This window comes from Coptis chinensis, chromosome 7, assembly GCF_015680905.1.
Source record: "Coptis chinensis isolate HL-2020 chromosome 7, ASM1568090v1, whole genome shotgun sequence".
Lineage (NCBI taxonomy): Eukaryota > Viridiplantae > Streptophyta > Magnoliopsida > Ranunculales > Ranunculaceae > Coptis > Coptis chinensis.
In genome coordinates, this window is record NC_141462.1 from 53,604,233 (window position 1) to 53,624,258 (window position 20,026).

General features: G+C 34.4%; 2 protein-coding genes across 2 annotated transcripts; both read right to left on the bottom strand.

The window, feature by feature from the left end:
- Positions 1–1,566: 1,566 nt before the first annotated feature.
- On the bottom strand, positions 1,567–1,794 carry LOC147487949 (pentatricopeptide repeat-containing protein At5g48910-like). Its single transcript, XM_086574211.1, has one exon. It carries the CDS (start codon positions 1,792–1,794, stop codon positions 1,567–1,569), a length of 228 nt encoding a protein of 75 aa, XP_086430337.1.
- An 8,638-nt stretch (positions 1,795–10,432) lies between these two features.
- On the bottom strand, positions 10,433–11,638 carry LOC147487950 (uncharacterized). The gene has a single exon (XM_086574212.1). The coding sequence runs from the start codon at positions 11,636–11,638 to the stop codon at positions 10,433–10,435; it is 1,206 nt and encodes a 401-aa protein (XP_086430338.1).
- Positions 11,639–20,026: the final 8,388 nt, after the last annotated feature.

The window sequence follows — 20,026 nt, forward strand, 5'->3', positions numbered from 1 at the left end:
CAAACTTATGGGGGGTTTTGGCGGGTCATCCGAGTCGGGTGGAAATTATCATTTTAACCCAATTTCACCCAAAAAAACTTTATAATTCTGCAAATAATATATTTCCAATTCACAACATAGAGAAAAAAATGGAATCAATCAATAAAAAATAAACAAATATAAAAAAACTTGAACTTGAACCCAAAACCATATCTGCAAATTTGAAACTTCTTTCTCGTGATTTACCATTTGTAAATTGATTATTTTCCATAGCATGATAAAATAAAGATGGGAGCGAGGTTCTATGGTACAAAACAATAAAATATAAACCAAAATAATTCAAAATTAATACAAAGATGAATGATTCATCTTCTCAAATATTCGAAAGTTGAATTTGAACTTTTGATATTTGCCAAATGTTCAAACTTGATTATTTAAAATTGATGTTGCACTCATAAGTTTGTGTTCATATCTCTCAAATTCCTACAAAAGTTAAAACAAAATATAAACAAAATATAAAAATATTAGAGTTAGAGTCTTGAAATTGTACGGGTCAACGGGGTTGGGTCAACGGCTTTTGACACGGTGCGGGTCGGGCGGCTTGACGGGTCGGATTTGATCATAGAGCCTACACCCATAGCCCGACCGTGTAAAAACGGTGGCGGGGCGGGGCGGGTCTATTTTTGGGTCGGTGCGGGTTTGGGTGGCGAGTGAAGACCGGGTACCCTACCGGATGATGGGTCAACGGTTTTTTTTTACACTCCTACACGCAATACAATTTATAAAGGATGAACGTGATATGGAAATTGAAAACTTCAATTTCAAAGAACTTATGAAGAAAAGAATAGAAGTTGAAGAGAAACAAAATCAACTCGACATCCTCAAAAATATTATGCTAGATTGTTTGGTTGATGATAAACACAACAAAGATAAAATATATTATCTCGAAGAAAAAATTAAAGGAATGAAGGGCATGGAGAGTTCCATAATAAAGAAAAGAAAATCATGAGGATTAGTACTTCAATACCAAAAATTTATTATGTTGGTCATATAGTATTTTTTTAATGGCCGAGGTTTAACGCTTCTTATTTATGAAAGTTTGTAACTATTGAGTCCGTTAATATTTAGTTTAAATTTATAATATTAGCATGCTCGCTTTTCCAATTCGACTACTTCAAGTTATATTGTGTTCGATATCGAAAAAAATATAAGTCATTTGTCACCTTTGGAGTAGGTATTCGTATCATAACATTGTTTCGTTTGCTGACCTTCTAAAAGAAGTGAGTAATTGTAAATAAGTGGATGCCCTGAACATTCAACAATGTAAATACTGGACAGTGTCTTCCAAATATTAATGAGATAGTGAGTTCTTCCTTCAGTATTCTAATGCCAAATACCAAATGATCTTTAAAAAAAAACACACCATTGGAAGTCTCGAAAAGAATTAGGCGGTCGGAAAACATTCTTAGATGTCTAGATTTTTTAGTATTATTATCGCGCTTTTGCAACTCCATTATATAAACTCTCCTAAATCACCACAAATTACCACAAGGGCACAATCGATTATGAAAATGGTGAAACCTCATGTTATCCCTCAACAATCTCTCTCCTCAGAGACGCACCACACATCACAGTGTGGAAATCCTCACACACTCTGAGTTTCTTTACAATCCTAATGGGAATTCCAGCAGTCGTAGTAAATAGTCCAAATGATATATGTAAAAGATCATCCAATGCTTCCTTGATCTCTTTTGACTTTGGGTGCGTAATGTCACCAGCAAATAACTCATGTAAAATCCCATCCTCTGCTTCCATTAAGCCGCTGCGGCCGTTTCTTTTCTCTCCTTTTTCTAATCGATTTCCATGGTTTCGACAAGCACCAAAGAGTGCTCCACACATGCCTCAATAGGCATCGTCGCTGCAAGGTTTAAGGCTTCTTCCAAGTGTCCAGCACGACCAATAAGATCTACCATTACTACGTCAAAAAAAACCACCAAGAAGATTAATATCTAGATTTTGGGCAATGCCTAGCCACATGACTCATTCGGACAGTCACGACCCAGGTGGCCAGTCTTCCTGCAATTGTTGTATGCCTTATCATTCGATGCGTCCAACAACTATATGGCCATCTTATAGCGGTTGTTGCAAACCCCGAGGTCACCAGTGGGTAGAGAAGGCCCCTGAAATCTTTGGCAATGTGACCAAATTTTACCGAAAGTATGGCATATCACCTCATTTTGGTAGTCATCGCCCATGTGGCGGGCTCACGACAATTCCAAAGACAATGACTTAGTGGAACACTTTCAAGAAACAATATGCCCGATAACAATGCCAAGGAAAGATAACATATCCATATTAATTTTTTTGGATGTAGATGGAGGAGGAAAACACGGGTAGGAAATCAAAATTATATTTTGTGGGATTAAGGTTTGTTACGATATTTTACATGAGTACGAGAACAACATGTAAAAGGTCGGCTTAGGGGCTGAAAGTTTACAAACAGCAAAATTAAACACAAATACAAATCAATGGAATTACCATATCAACTATATTAGCTTTAGATATATAATTTCAAAATCAAAACAATGTTTATTTTCCGGATAAGCTAGAAAGCATCCTTATTACAATAGCTTTGACCAAAACTGAAAGATACTTAATAAACTTGGATCAGGTTTTGACAAACTTGAGTTGTGACAGAGTCTGCTGCTCTTTCGTACTCACTGAGTAATCATCAAAATGTCTACTGCAGGCATTAGGGCTCATCTTTGCTAATAACATGTGGCAGAGATAGTTTTGCTTTAGTTCTGCGTAATGATGTGGTGAATATCTTTGATCTGCCCTTTAAACATGATCGTTGGTTAAATAGCCATTCCTGCTCTTTGTACTCCCTTTAGATTGCCCAAAATCCATTTCCACAACCTTGACATTGTCTTCAATGTATCTATCCATTTACATGTAGAAAAATCAGATTGCAGATTAAAGGGTGAAGAAATAATCTTTAAACATGGGATTTTCCATATTCCAAGTTAGCTATCTATGTTGAAAAAATGTCTCTCTGTATAGCAATGAAGAAGTACCTTAGTAATCCAATTACAGTTTGTAAAGCTCAGACAACTAGAACATCCTTCTTTATGTTTGGGGATAACTGGACCAAATTCCCAATCACACCAACCTGACATGCACAAAAAACAATTCTGAAAATGATATAAACGTATTAATAAAATAAAAAAAAAGGAAAAAATATCAGTTATGCCTCATGCACTCATTTGTCCTAACCTTAAGATTGTTCTTACTGTTAAACAAGATCTCACAAATAGATTAAACAAGTACATAGTACTAGAAGTTGCTAAAGTTTAGCGATGAGTTCAACAGTTTCACTAGATGTTATAGAATACGAATAATTGCACTACGGTATGTTCCAACTAGATGAGAAACGGCAAAAATAATTTCATATATGTGTTATAATTACAAAGCAAATACAAGAGCTTCACCTTCGTTTCCAGCAGCACAGTCCATATCCACATCTGTATTTAATTTAAGAGATTTAGACGTAAAATCAAGTGGTATGTTAAAATAACCAACCTCAAACATGAAAAAGAAAAGAAAATCCTCAAGTCTATACATGAAAAATATAATGGGCTTAAGCCCAAGTTAAAGACACCAAACCATATTTGCGACATTAGCTGAATAGTACAACTATAGATATACATGAAGTTAGAATAATACACAAACTAAACTTCTAATCAAATAGGGATCCCTAATCAATTTAAAACTATAAATACCCCACAACAATACCTCAAGTAAAATAATTTTAAGAAAACTTATCATCATAAACAAGGATTCAGAGCTACTACAAAAATAAGGTACACATTCCAATAAAAATTTTTTCAATCTTATTAGATTTTTTAATAATATTAGTTAACATGTGTTATTTTAATCCATGAATTAAGCATAAATATTCGAACAGATAGTTGTATGAATAGGTTGAACCAATTGAACCATCGATATTCTATCCGTAGGTAAAAACACAATGGCAGGAATACCAGTGACAGTGCAATAAGCAGAAAATAAAACAGTCATACCCAAATTTCACTAATCCCACAATATTTAACCAATAAATCATTCATATCCAATGTTTCGTTGCCATACCTTTCAGCCCAAAACAAATTAGAATTAGCTTCAAAGGCAATAACAATATGGTCACCCATTCATTTTTACTCCAAATGCCACATCCATAAGGCAGAGTAGTTTTACCAATACATGAATCAAATAAAGTTTTCCAATATTGCCTATCAAATTTTTATAATTCTGCCATATCATGTCTAATAAGTTGATATAATGTTCTAAATATGGATCTACAAGAAGCATAAAAGGTACGATTTTTTAAAACAAGTATCTGTTTTTTTTTTTTTTTTTTTGAATGTGTATTGCTACATTTAGTTATTTCGATTAAAAAAATAATCTTCTACTTACTACAATGTGAACATAACATTTTTTTCTTAGCTATCTTATACAAAAACACATAAAAGGATCACTATGGAGATGAGAACAGAGCAATATTCAGGAGGGATTGAAGTGTCATTCAAACCTATGCTGGAAGAAATAATGAAAAAGCTAAATCTGGATCAACCTGTTTACGAAAGTTCAATACATAACGGAATGTACAATGCAACCGTCAGGGTGAGAAATGATGTAGTTGGTGTGGAAGGTGCGTCTAAAATATCCATTGAAGAGACTGAAAACACTGCAGCAAGACGGGGAATTGAATTTACACAAAAAGTTAATGAATTCGAAGTTGTTGACTACAACTTCAAGGAGTTAAAAATCAAGCGAAAGTTCTTCAAAGAACAACAAGAAAGAATCGAATTCCTCGAGAAATCAATGAATATCAAACAACGAACAGAGGCAAGTTTTTTTTATTTAATATGATTTTTCATATGTTATATATAACTAACTTTTTAAAGTTTAGGTTAGAAGAATTGAAGCACGTCGCAGAATATCCAGTACAGATATTAGAAGTATTATTTTAGACAATACCAAACTCATGATCAAGGAGAATAAAGAACGGTACTCGAGTCTCAACAAATTCAATAAAAAGGTAAACAGATTTAATGTTCATATTTTTTTGCTTAATTGTAATTTTTAAGTGTTTTACTAACAATAAATTGATCTATAAATTGATGCAGCGAATTCAATTTCAAAAACTTATCCCTCTAAAATTCAAAGATACTCTGATGCACTGCACCAAAATATTAAAGATAGACAACCCAGAATTTTACAACGAAATATTGGGAGAAAATCAATACAGATGTCAAATATCAATTGACGTTCCAATCTTTAACATCAAAGACAATCACCAATTAGAAGGAAATTCAACAACTCGAGAAGATTCAGAAAATTCAGCATCGAAAAAAGCAATTGATTTTCTGCGCAGTGAGATAGGCTTTGAAGTAGTACATTATAACTACAAAGAAATAGAAGAAATTTGCAACAAACTTGAGATTGCAGAAAAGAACGACATGCCTAGAAATCAGTGCATACAAATTCAGGAAAAAGAAATTATCTAAAGGCAATTATAAAGAGGGAATGGTAGAGTTATGATTCTCTCTACATAATTATCTGTTCGATCTTGGAGATGAGATGACTTATCAGACATTTTTACATATATGGAATCATATTTTTAGTAATAAATGTAATCATTTTTTAGCCAAGGTTTTGTGTACAAATGGAGTTTAAGAGCTATCCCCAATCATCAAACCACAGGGAAAGAACGACAGGTATCTTTGAACAGATAAATTGCTCTAATCAATATATATTACAAAAATAAAATAAGAGATTAACTAATGGGTTTTATCAATGTCTGTTGTTTCCCTTTTAATTTGAATGAGTGATTAAAATAATTTTCATATCTCATAGCTATGTATAGTTGCTAATATTATTTAGAATAATTTAATATAACGGCACCAGTTCGTAGGACGGGTTCGAAAACTAGTCTTAATATTAAAGCTCCCACAAGGGATATTTTTTAAGCTCTATTAAAATTCCACATCATCTCCTATTAAAACATAAATTTCTCTCTTATTTGAAAACGGAAATCCTTTTTTACAATGAGAATTTCTCTCCTATTATAACGGGAATTATTCTCCTATTAAAATAAATTCTGGCACTTTTAATTAAAGCGGGAATCCTTCTCCTATTAAAACAGGATGTCTCTCCCAATTGAAAAAACGGGTTTTTAAAACTTAATTAAAATCTCATTAAAAATAATTTGTTAGAAAATTAAAACGGGTTAGCGACTAAAACGGTAGTCTCAATTTTCTAAAAAAAATCTACATGTTTTCAAAAGAGCCAGTGTATATGCACAGGCCTACAAGCTAGTATCTTAATATTAAAGCTCCCACAAAGGATATTTTTTGAGCTCTATTAAAATTCCACGCCATCTCCTATTAAAACGGGAATTTCTCTCCTATTTGAAAAACAATATTTTTTTTTTACAACGGGAATTCATCTCCTATTATAATGGAAATTCCTCTCCTATTAAAACAAATTTTAATATTTCTAATTAAAGCGGGAATCATTCTCCTATTAAAATGGGAATTCCTCCCTTATTGAAAAGAGAAAATCTAACATATCTAATTAAAACGGGAATTATTCTCCTATTAAAACAGGATCTCTCTCCCAATTGAAAAAACGGGTTTTTAAAATTTAATTAAAACTTCATTTAAAATAATTTATTAGAAAATTAAAACGAGTTAGCGACTAAAACGGTAGTCCCAATTTTCTAAAAAAAATATAAATGTTTTCAAAAGAGCCAGTGCGTATGCACGGGCCTACGAGCTAGTATATTTTTATATTTCAAGGCGTTTTTTATAATTTTCATTTTCTATTTAATTATGACGTATAGTTTTTCCGTTTTTTTTTGTTTGTATCAATTGGAAATTTAATTAGTAACAAGTATTACAAATAATTAGGACAAGTATAGCCGCAAGTCCTTTCCGAATAGCAAATCATATATTACTAAAAACAAACTCGTTAGAACCAGTTGTCACAACGTCACTGTCCATAACTCTCTAAAGTCTCTTGAGGAGCTCAACAGATTGTTATTCCAAGAACCCAAAAGTGTCGAAATTGAATGAAATAAAATAATGATGGTTAGTCCTATAAATTTCCTCATGTTTCTCCATCTTTCCTGTCGATGCTCTCTTAGTTGTTTCTCCCCACCTCAAAGTCAATATTCCCTAGCACTACTAATGGAGAGACTCCAATTACATCAACACATATATGTTTTCCCTCAGACTAATTGTAAATCAAGACATCCACAGGCCGAAGTGTCGATCTACCCTCATCGAATCAGTGAGAAAGTTAACATGAGCATCTTTCTTCACTTGTACCCCAACTCTCCAAAATGCATCACATAAAATGTCTTTAACATGATCGTGTCGGTATTTAAAACTGAGAAAATGTCTACAACGTGCTGCATGGTCCCTAAATGCATCTAATCTACTCTTTTTGCATACAGGGTAAAAACCACCATCAAAGTATAGAGGAATCATAAGACGGTACTAAAGAATGGCACGATACTCCGATCCACCTGTGACATGCATTGTCCAAGTCCATCCATCGGAATAACACGTATAAATTTTTTTGCATGTTCGGACTACAAACATCCAATGATTGTTTTCTAATGAGCAGATAACTCAAACTCCGTCCCAAGACTAACAACAATCTTACCGTAGAAATCTTGGTTTTGACGGGACGATAGCCTTCACAACCAAAACAAGGTCAAAATTGGGAAGATAAAGACATAATGCATTTGTAGCATCATCAATGATCTTACCCATAGGGCACTTAACCACAACTCCTAAGAATGTGGTTCTAAAACTCTAAAGTCTGAAAACAGGAAGCCACAAAAGCAAAAACAGAGACATTGGAAGCACAATAGATACCTAACCCACCAAGGCATAATGGAAGCGTCACTAAACACCACTGCAAATTAAATCACCAAAGCCAGGGCAGCCATCAGAAACTATAATACCCTGAAGAACACAATGGAGATGCCAATCAAAGTTCTTAGCTGCCTCCCTAAAAAATGATGATGGACAAGTACGAACTGCAAAAACCAGCTTAGAAAGCCCCACACAAGCCAGTAAAAACTGCAAAAACCTTTTTTTTTGGCACAGGACAAGTTATCCTGTTTTAGAAAATCAATTATTTTTATACAAACACGCTACTAAAATTTGATTTTTTTAAAAAAAAAATAAAACAAAAACTTTGGAACCCAAAGAAAACCATTTTTTTTAAAAAAATAAAGCTCGCTGCTAAAGTTTGATTTTTTATTAAATAAACAAACAAAGACTTTTAGATGACATCCTACTGGGACGGTTAAAGTTGTTCCGCATGAACTACTGCTATAATTTTCACAAAAATGGTTTTGATTCTGCTATAGTTTTCAATTGGATAGAAACAACAATTTAGCAACGTGTTGGAGACAGAAATTGCTACCTATCACATTAGAAATGACTTTTAGTAATGCATTGATGGTGCTCTAAGGAAGCGACTATTGTCAATAACCCATTTGCTTTTGCCAAGGGCCAATATCAAATATGACGGAATAGCCTCATTAAATCAATACCCATTTTCCATGAGTCAATTTGAAAAAGCCCAAAGAAACCTTTGTCCTCTTGAACCTTTGTTCTTCATCGGGAAAGGTGATTAGAGATCAAAACTAAAAATCATTTTATGATGGAATAGCCTCATTAAGTCAATACCCATTTTCCATGAGTCCATTTTACTTAAATTTTCACCTTAATTCTAACCATAAAATTTATCAAGGCTCTGTTTGCTGCGACTGAATTCGTTGTACTTAGAGCTGTTTAGGTGACCCAAATCTGTAGATAAATTGCTTGAGAGGAATAGTCTCTTCTATCACAGATTTTGCAAATCCAGTGTTTGGTTGGTGAAAAAAATATTAATTATCCAAAAAAACCCCAAATCAAACAATCATTGGCAACCCAACAATTTTGTATAAAAATTTAGTAATTTCATCTGAAATAGCAATCACTTTCCATAAGCATCTCTTATTTTGGAGATTATCTACACTTTTTCATATTTTCTTCAATTACAAAAATACATACATTAAAGATGGAGTTTGTGAACATTAACATGTTTCTTTTGGAGAATGATGTATTGAGAGAAAGAGAAAGAAGAAAAATAAGAAAAATTGTGGGTGAAATGAAAATAGAGAGTGAAATTAGACAGAATAGTGGAGAGGATGAGCAAAAAAAAAATTTTGTTTCCTCTTTCTCTCTCCTCGTTATCAAACCTGATTTACTGTATCTCTCTATTTCAATATCCTTACTTTTGTGTCTACGTAATTCACTGTGGTACATAACCTATTTTCATTTTTTTCGGACCAAACACCCACAGTACTTAAACATGACTGCCACGTCACCTATTCATTGATATGGACTCCTTATACAACCTACCAAACATAGCCCAAATCTCAACTTCAATTAAATTGCACCGTTCTCTCCATACTAAATATTATAATGTAAATATTCTAAAACAAAAATTATCTATTTCATGTAGATTTGCTGGACAATAGAAATAAGAGAACTTCTCACGCTATTTTAAAATATATTAAGCAAGGAAGGATTTTCTTAATAGCCACAGTTCTCATTGATTTTGTATTTTTGTCACCATTCTTCAGTTCCCAATTCCAATTTTTAATTAAATATGTGAGGATGATTGAGTTCTAATTTCGACGAATACACAAATTTGGTGCCTCTCTGCTTCTTGAAAGATGTGGTACTGAGAGGAATTAACTTACTGTATCATATATTTGAAGAGTAAGATTTTACAAGGAATGATGAAGTCTTCTGCTTTATTGATTGGGAGTGAGCTTAGAAAAATGGTATTGGTGGTTCATTTATTCAAGCAAAATCATTTTGTTGGCAAGCAAGTGATTTCACCATATTTCTTCCCATGAACATTTTTTTTTTGAATCATTTAAGGGTTATATATGGCTGATCCTAACCTACATTAGAATGAAATCTCTCATACATGTACCCAATTCTATCTTTCTCCACTATCACAGAAAGTCCTAGACTTAGTGGGGGGATACCAAACATAACTCCTTGTCCATTTGCAGCACTAGACTATATAGTCTGCAACATGGTTACATTCTCTATACTCATGCCTTACTTCTACCTGCTCATACATAGTTAATAAATGATTAATAGTGGCAGTAACATTTAGACAATACCAAGGACTCTCTTCAGCACCTAAGATAACATTAACTGCCCTCTTAGAGTCTGATTCAACCACTATGTTCTTTATACCTCGCATCAACCCTGCTTCCAGTCCTATTTCAATTCCTTTCATCTCTTGCATCATAATAGATCGAGCTCTAGCACTTCATAAGTGATGACCACTTGTCCTAGATGATCCCTGATCAAGCCTCCCAACCAATATCCACATCTGATAAAGACCCGTCTGCATTTAGCTTCATGTATTCTTCAGGTGGTTTGCTCCATCCATGAAACATAAGTATCATCTGATTATACCGAGAAACAATCCCTAACCTTTCCAACAACATCCTAGCTTCAGGTGCATCTTGCATTTCTTTGAGGGTTTGTTGTAAGTAAATCTTCATTTTCTTCAAAACGTCATTTGCTATAGTAATAGCTGCATGAGCCTTTCCTTTGAATTTCCGAGAATTCCTCTCATTCCACATTGCATAGATAGTTGCACATGCGAATGCTCTAATGATCTCAGACTCATATGCATTTCTTCTTGTTCTTCTCAAAATATCATTCCATTCCTGTGTACATTCTTTCATTGTGTTGCACAATCCTAGAGCCTCCTTTACTCTCGACCAAACCTCCTTTGAGAAGTTACAGTTGAAGAACATATGTTTGGAGTTCTCTCTGTGACAGTTGCATAAGCTACACTCCGATTGAGTTAACACCTTTCTCTGAATAAGCCTATCCTGCGTAGAAATGCAACCTGCAAACAATTGCCAAGATATAAAGGAGTGTTTGGGTATATTATACTCCCCCCACACCAACCTATACCATATAACTTTCTCTTTCAGTGGCTTGAGCAACATGTAGGCAGATTTTGTGGTATATCTCCTTGTGCTTGTACCAATCCACACAACTTTGTCATATGTTAGTCTGTTGAAAATGTCCATCTGAAGAATTTGAGTTTTTAAGTCACAATCCGGTAAGTTCAACACTATATCATTCCACCTTCCATCAGTTAGAAGTTCTCCAAATTTTGCATCATCAGGTAAGTGTAAGAGAGACTTTGTCTGTACATTATTCTGTAGTAAAGTTGAAAAGACCCAAGGATCATGCCATAGACTGGTGCTTTTTCCATTTGCAATGATATAGTTGATGTGCTTCATGGCAGTTTTCCTATATTTAAGCACACACCGCCACACCCAAGAACAGTCAGCTGGTACCTTCATAGTCCATAAATGCTTACCTCTAAGCTGGTAAGCCCACACCCACTTGGTCCACAAGGTATCCTCCTTGTTAGCAACTTTAAACACAAGTCCACAATATGCTGCGTTATTCCACATTTCTGCATCAATTATGCTTAAACCCCTTTCACTTTTGTCAAGTCTGAGAGTTTCATGATTGGCCTTGTGCATCTTTCTCTTCATTTCAGCACCATACCATAAAAATCTATTGCATAGTTTAGCCACATTATTCATCACCTCAACTGGTAGTATAAAAGTTTTTGCCCAATAGGTATGAAAAGAAGAGAGCACAAACTGGATCAATTGTAGTCTTCCTGCATAAGTGAGAAATCTATTTTTCCAATTTGATATTCTAATATTAACTTTCTCTAGTAGCGGCAAACAATCCCTTGCACCTAGCCTGGATGAGGTAAGAGGTAACCCCAAGTAAGTCATGGGTGGAGTCACCAAGTTAACTCCAAGAATTCCTCCTAAAACTTCACCATTTTCTTACGTGATACTCCCTGTGAGTAAAGTAGTCTTCATGGAGTTCAGTTGTAACCCAATAAGAAGAGAAAAGTTATCAAGAATGTTCTTCACTGAATGTATGGACTCACTCTCTCCTTTATAGAACAAAAAAGCATCATTTGCGAAACATAAGTGTGTGATTCTGACCCTCTTGCATCTCGGGTGGTACTTCATGTCTTTTGAGTAGATTCCATTCTTCAAAAGTCCTCCCAAAACTTCCATGACCATCACAAAAGATAAGGGGACAGGGGGTCGCCTTGTCTCAGTCCCCTCTTGCCCTCAAAGTAACCTTGAGGCACTCCATTAACTAAGATATAGAACATAAGAGAAGTGAAACACATGCTGATCCAACTAATAAAAGTGTCAGGCAATCTAAGTCTTCTAAGAACCTTGAGTATAGCATCCCAACTAATAGAATCATATGCCTTTTGGATGTCGATCTTTATAGAACATCTATGTGAACCATGTTTCCTTTTGTAGCCTCTAATAAACTCATGAGCAAGGAGGAGATTATCTTGAATAGCTCTCCCAGGGAGGAAAGCAGATTGGTTAAATTCTATCAACTCAGAAATATATGGCTTTAACCTGTTGCTAATCACCTTAGAAATACACTTGTAAATCACATTACAACAAACTATAGGTCTAAATTCATATATCTTTGAAGGATTAGTTTTCTTTGGAACTAAGCATAGAAAAGTAGAATTTGTACCTTTGTAATCTTCCCATGAACATGACCTATCACAAGAATATTTTCTTTAGTAGGACGATAACTGAGTACTTTCCTGGATATTTTCGTCAAATTAGGTAATTGCCTTTGGCAAAAGCAAATGGGTTATTGGCAATATAAATAAGGTAAATGAGTGATCTCCCGTAACACAAAATAAAATAAAAAAATAAAGGGTTTTTAGACATACCTCCCATTTATAACTGGGAAATAGATATAACCCCCACTCTAATTTTCTTTAAGAGAATTGCTAGCGTCCTGCTCTTTTAAAGGGGTAGGACCATCCTAACCCAAAAAAGACAAGGCATAATGACTAGGTACTTGTAAAATTTTCTAAAATTCTAAAACTAGTCAACTCAAAGTATCTTCACTAATATCCTCTCTTCCCTCAAGCACCACCACCACCACAGTCCACCACCACCTGCCGTCTATCTTGTTTTTTCTTTTCACTTCTTCTTGGTATTTTCTTATTCATCTTTTTTGTTTGATTTTTCTTCTCTCATTTCCCTCTTAAGTCTCAACCCCTCTTCTCACTCTCCACACCCCCACCACTACTTACCAAATTCCGAAATTGAAAGAATATGGGAGTCTCATAGTAGTTTAATTGCTCTAAACTTAATGAATGAGTTTTCTTTAGTTTTGCTCTTACTATGCTTTATTTTTGGATTTAAAACTCACTTGAAATTGCTAAAAATATAGAGTTTTTTTACTTTTGAATATATTGGCTCTTGTTTTAGATGATTTTCATCTCAAATTGGTAGGTATCATATTTTGATGTTATGCTTCTATGTTCTACTTGTAATTTCAAATGAATAATATTGTATGGATTAAAAAAAACAAAAATAAAAAAAATTGCTTGGTCGGAATCCGGCGGCCGGAGCAGTAGGTAGCTGGGGCTGGTTGGGACTTGGTTAGGTTATAGGAGGAAATTGAGTCAACTCAGATTTGATTGTCTTTTTTTCTAATAAATCAAATGGAACCTTTAAAATAGGTGAGCAAGTAGTATTATTTTGTCTGTAATGGGTTAGGATGGTCCTACCCCATTAGAGGTCAGGACGCTAGCAATTCTCTTTCTTTAGATATGACCCCCCAAATTTAATGCTTGATGTCGGTCAACTAGGTTTGACTCTCATTGACCGTTAGTCCAGCTTTTTTATTTTCTTCCAATAAAATAATAATAATAATAATATAAAACTCCCATGATGAAATGCTGAATATGCCCTCAATGGCCATCAAATACATGAATTAAAACTTTAAACACCCATTGAGTGTGTTCATCAGTTCATGTTTGTTAAATAGTAGAATAGAAAGATTTGATTTTAAATTTCAGCATTTCATCATGAGAGTTTTAGATTATTATTATTATTATTTTATTGGAAGAAAATAGAAAAAAATCATTTAGACATTTTTACGGTCAATTTTGAACCAAATCTAAAACAAAAGAGTTAAAAATGGATTTGACATAGTTTTCTTTTGTTTATTCAAAAGTGGGGGATATAAGTATTTATAAAGAAAGAAAATTAGATATATATATATAAGGGTTAGTTCAATAACTATGTCCATAATTCCCCAATACCAAGAGAGACAGTTATGTCTAAAAAACCCATAAATAAATAACTGCTTCTTCTTCCACGTCAAGATTTAGGGTCGTTTGTTTTTCTGAGCTCTGAATTCTGAATGTTGAATGACCCACCTTCTTAATATTGAATTATGAATGTTGAACTAAGAAAAACATGTTTGTTTTCTATCAGAATTATGAATAGTCTGACTCTGAATGCTGAATATAAATCATTTAGACATTTTTACCATTGCAATCTATTTTGAACACTAACTTGATTACTAGTAAAACAAAAGAGTTAAAAATGGATTTGACATAGTTTCCTTTGTTTATTCAACATTTTGACGCCTAAAAGACTCATATAGTAATATAAGATAAATATATATATATATATATATTTATCTTGGTTCAATAGTTCAATAACTAATAGTTCAATACCAAAAGTTCACACAGAGATGGCTCCATGAATGTTGCCCTTATTTCTTAATGCTCATTTTAGGAGAACTAACAATCAACTTCCACTAAACCATTACTTCTAAAACAACTCATCTTTAATATGCAAAAAGACACAATTTCTATGCAAACCAAGTGCAAAATAAAAAAATAACAACTCATTACTACCATAAAAGAACTCCAGCCTATCATAGAAGAGATCAAGTACACTGGTGTTGAGTTACCACAAACACGTCAAATACAACTAGACAATTTTTCTCGAACACTTGTTTCCGCTTCAGAGTTAGCAGACAAAGTCTTGCATTCTAGTAAATGGAATGTTTACTTACGGTTTGCAAGAAAAATGGAGAATATACAAAAAAGTTTAGCACAATTTTTAAATGGACCAATACAAGCACATATATTAGCTGACGTGCATCATGTGAGAGTTGGGCTTGATCAGTTATCAGAAAAGATTTGTGATATGAGCTAGGATTGACGTGAATGGAAAGAAGACAAGTTGAGGCTGTGAATGAAGTGGTGATGATGGAAGTGGAAACTGGTGGTAGTTTGGTAAGTTTAGTAGGATTTTCATTTGGCATTGCAACTGTTGAATCCATTCTAGCTAATCTGTTATATAGATTTTACTGGGAACTGCCAAACAATAGGGCTATATGTTAGAATCTTTTTAATGTATTTCAATTTACTTATGGGTTCGGACTTCTATTCCGAGTAGACTTCTTTCTCTGTTTTGGAAACAGACGACCTTACCTCTATACAAACAAAGACTTTGTGTCCATAAGAGGTATTCAATACAGAAACACATCTCGACCTTCTAAACCTAAGCTACTGTTGCTGCCTCTTCTTCTTCTCTTCTTACCATTAGCTGCCAGAGAGAGTTATACGCCGTTCTAGGGAGTAGTTTTTTCTAGTGCAAGTTAGACTGTTGTAACCATTGTATCCTGTGAGGAGAAGATGCCACTGCTGCCTTTCTGCACCATTGGAAGGGGCAAAATCTTTCCTTAAGGACAGTCTAATCCACGCCTTGGTTGTTTATTGTTCCTACTATCCTCGACGATTTATTATTTTCTTTATTCGTATCCAACAATCTTAAGGAAAGAATCAATATGTCTACACCACCAGACACGCCGAACAAAGAAACCAATTCTAGAGTCATGGAGTTTACTTCTAATATGAAGGATATTGCACCTCTACTGTCTGCTTGCAACTTACCCAATGTGTCAAAGATTGAATCCTTCAGCAGTTCACACGTCAAGCAATGGAGAGAAAGGGTGTTCTCAGCCCTAGATGTACTCAGCTATGTGAAGTATCTCACTGATACAGCACCCATGGAGGATTCTAATGATTTCGAAAGAAATCAAGCTGCTTGGCTCAATGGGGATATGATATGTCGTCATGCTATTTTGAATACCTTGTCCAATGAATTTTTTTATTTTATTGTTCAAATAAGAATGCACATGATATATGGGATAGTTTGAACAAAAAATACATAATTGAGGATGTTGATACTCAAAAATATGCTGTAGGGACTTTTCTAAAGTTCCAGATGAGAGAGGATAGAGATGTAACGTCTCAAATCCATGATTTTCATATGCTAGTTAATGATTTGAAAACTGAGGGTATTGATTTACCCGAGACCTTTATTGATGGATATTTAATTGAGAAACTCCCCGAGTCTTGGAAATATTATAAGAATAGTATGAAGCATAAACGCAAACAGATGACTCTTGAGGATGTGATCATTCACATTCACATAGAGGAAAAGAACAAGACTCGGGATGAGGTGTTGTCTAAGGAATTCAATTCCAAAGGCAATATCGTTGAAGGTAATCCCAGCAAATACAACAAAAACTCTAAAAAGCAAAAGTACAACAAAAATAAGAATTTCAAGGTCAAAGGCACTTCTTTTAAAAGGAGTGGTACTGGCAATGGAAATTGTTATGTTTGTGGTAAACTGGGACATAGGTTTTTTCAGTGCAAGCACAAGAAAGACACTGATGATGATCCTCCCAACGCTAATTTAGTTGGGGGAGAGGACATCATATCTACTGTAGTGTCACAGGTTTTCATGGCCACTAGGAAGAAGAACTGGGTACTAGATTCTGGTGTCACCCGCCACATCTGTGATGATGTTGAAGCCTTCTCAGACTACATACTAGTGAAAGATGAAAAGGCCTATATGGGTGACTCAATGTTTGTTCCTTTTGAGGGAACAAGCAAGATTCTTATGAAGTTAACTTCAGGGAAACCGTTTCACTTAGTAATGTTCTCCATGTTCCTGAGATTTGTCAAAATCTGATTTTTGTGTCATTACTGGGAAAAGCTGGCGTCAAGGTGACTTTTGAAAGTGACAAGTTCATTCTGAGTAAGATTGAGAGATTTGTTGGGAAAGGTTATTGTAATAACAGTGGTCTTTTCATGTTAAAAGTACTTGACAACATTATTATTAATGAGAATGAATCTGCTTCTGCTTACTTGCTTGACTTTTTTAATATATGGCATGGTAGATTAGGACATGTGAATATTCAGTATATGAAAAGGATGAAAGCATGTGGTTTATTGTCTGATATTTCTGATTTTTCTAATGATAAATGTGAAATATGTGCTAAGACTAAAGCCACAAAGAAACCATGCAGAACTATTTCTAGAGATAAAACTGAATTACTAACCCTTCTTCATACAGATTTGGGTGAATTTAGAAGTACCATGTCTAGAGGAGGGAAATTTTATTATATTACATTCATAGATGACTTCTCTAGGTACACCATGGTATATTTACTTAGAAACAAGCATGAGGCAAGTGAGATGTTTCTCAAGTACAAAGCTGAAGTTGAAAACTAACTTAACTGTAAGATTAAAAGACTTCGGTGTGGCAGGGGTGGAGAATATGAGTCTAACCCCTTCTAAGACTTTTGTGACAAGAATGACATTATTCATGAGACTACTCCACCATACTCTCCTGAGTCTAATGGAGTAGCAGAAGGGAAAAACATAACACTAAAAGAGATGATGAATGCTATGCTTGTAAGTTCTGGAGCTTCCCTGAACTTATGGTGTCTTATTCCCTGTTTTGAACTTATGGGGGGGAAGCAATCCTATCTACTTGCCATATATAGAATAGGATACCCAACAAGAAAACAGGAAATAAGACACCATATGAATTATGGAAGGGTCATGTACCTAACCTGAAATACATTAAAATGTGGGGGTATCTTGCAAAGGTTCTAGTGAACGAACCTAAAATGAGAAAATTAGGACCTAGAACTGTTGATTGTATGTTCATTGGTTATGCTCATAATAGTGCTACATATAGATTTTTAGTAGTAAAATCTGATAATAACCTTATTGATGCTAACACTATTATAGAGAGTAAAAATGTTGATTGCTTTGAGAATGTGTTTCTTTTGAAAATTGGCATTGAGAGGTTGGTTGCTCCTAGTGAACAACAATCAACAAATCCTGAAATTTATGAACAAGAAATTTGAAAGAGTAAAAGAGATAGAAAATCCACCAATTTTGGTGATGACTTTTACACGTTTCTCATTGATGATGATCCTGTAACATATAATGAGGCAATCAGTTATAGAGATGCACCTTTCTGGAAAGATGTTATAAACTCATAACTAGATTCGATTATATCTAATCACACATGGGAGATAGTTGATCTACCTCCTGGGGCGAAACCTATACGTTACAAGTAGATCTTCAAAAAGAAACTGAAAACAGATGGTTCCATTGATAAATATAAAGCTAACTTATAGTCAAGGGATTCTCCCAGAAAAAAGGCATTGACTATTTTGATACTTATGCTCCTGTAACTAGAATTTCTTTTATAAGAGTTCTAATGGCTCTATCTCCTATTCATAATTTATCTATTCATCAAATGGATGTAAAAAATGCATTTTTGAATGGTGATCTTGATAAAGAAATATATATGATTCACCCTGAGGGTAATATTGTACCAGGGAATTAGCATAAGGTATGCAAATCAGTTAAGTCTTTATATGGGTTGAAATAAGCGCCAAAACAATGGCATGAAAAATTTGACGGTGTCATGATGTCCAATGGATATCATATTAATGATGCTGATAAATGTATTTACTTTAAATCTTTTGATGTGAATACATATTTGATTATCTATCTATATGTGGATGATATGTTAATCATGAGTCCTAGCCTTGATATTGTGAGAAACACCAAGATGTTCTTATCCTCCTAATTTAAAATGAAGGATTTGAGAGAAGCTTATGTGATTCTTGGAATCAAAATTGTCAGAAACAGTGATGGCTATAAGCTTTCACAAGAGCATTATGTTGAGAAGTTTTTGAAAAAGTTTAACTGTTATGATAGTAAGCTTGTGTCGACACCTTATGAGGCAAATAGTGAACTTAAGAAAAATAATCAACATAGTGTATCTCAGTCTAAATATGCCCAAATTATTGGTAGTCTCATGTACGATACTATCATTGTCCTAGTAAGGAATATTGGAGTGCTTTAGAGAGATTAGCCAAGTACTTGAGAGGAACAATGGATTACAGCATACGTTTTAGACAAACTCCACCTGTGATAGAGGGTTATTGTGATGCAAACTGGATATCTGATTCTTATGATATCAAGTCCACTAGTGGTTATATTTTCACCCTTGGTGGAGGTGCAGTCGCTTGGAAATCTTCTAAGCAGACCTTGATACCTCGTTCAACCATGGAGTCCGAGCTTATTGCATTAGATAAAGCAAGTGCTGAGGCTGAGTAGCTTCGAAACCTCTTGGCAGATCTTCCTATATATTGGTACAAAACCGCCTCCAGCTATACTTATGCATTGTGACTGTCAAGCCGCAATAGCAAAGGCAAATAGCAAACTATACAATGGGAAAAGCAGACATATACGTCTGAGAAAAGCAGCTGCTGGAATCTGGAGTTGTGGCTCTAGATTATGTGAGGTCATAGTTAAAATTTGGCCGATCCTCTGACAAAACCGCTTAGCATGAGGCAAGTGGTTGAAACGTCGAGGGGGATGAGACTTTTGCCTAAGATATAGGGCGACACTGACGACAACCCTACCTATATGATTGGAGATCCCATGAAGTAGGTTCAAAGGGAAAAACAAGTCACCTAGTTGCTCTGATATACTATTATCTTTTATTTTGAGACATCCCACCCTATGATGAGATAGTATTTTTGTATACTTTGTATAACTTGAATTGCAATGAGTAAGGATGAGTTATTTTACTTTTATTGGAATCCATAGTCCATTTTATTATGAGATAGTGTATTTTAATTGCAATGTTCACTTGATGGATATCCACCTATCTGAATGT

Bases quoted from the DNA above. Each gene is read 5' to 3' on its own strand.
- LOC147487949 (XM_086574211.1), bottom strand. From the start codon at position 1,794: ATGGAAGCAGAGGATGGGATTTTACATGAGTTATTTGCTGGTGACATT.
- LOC147487950 (XM_086574212.1), bottom strand. From the start codon at position 11,638: ATGCACAAGGCCAATCATGAAACTCTCAGACTTGACAAAAGTGAAAGG.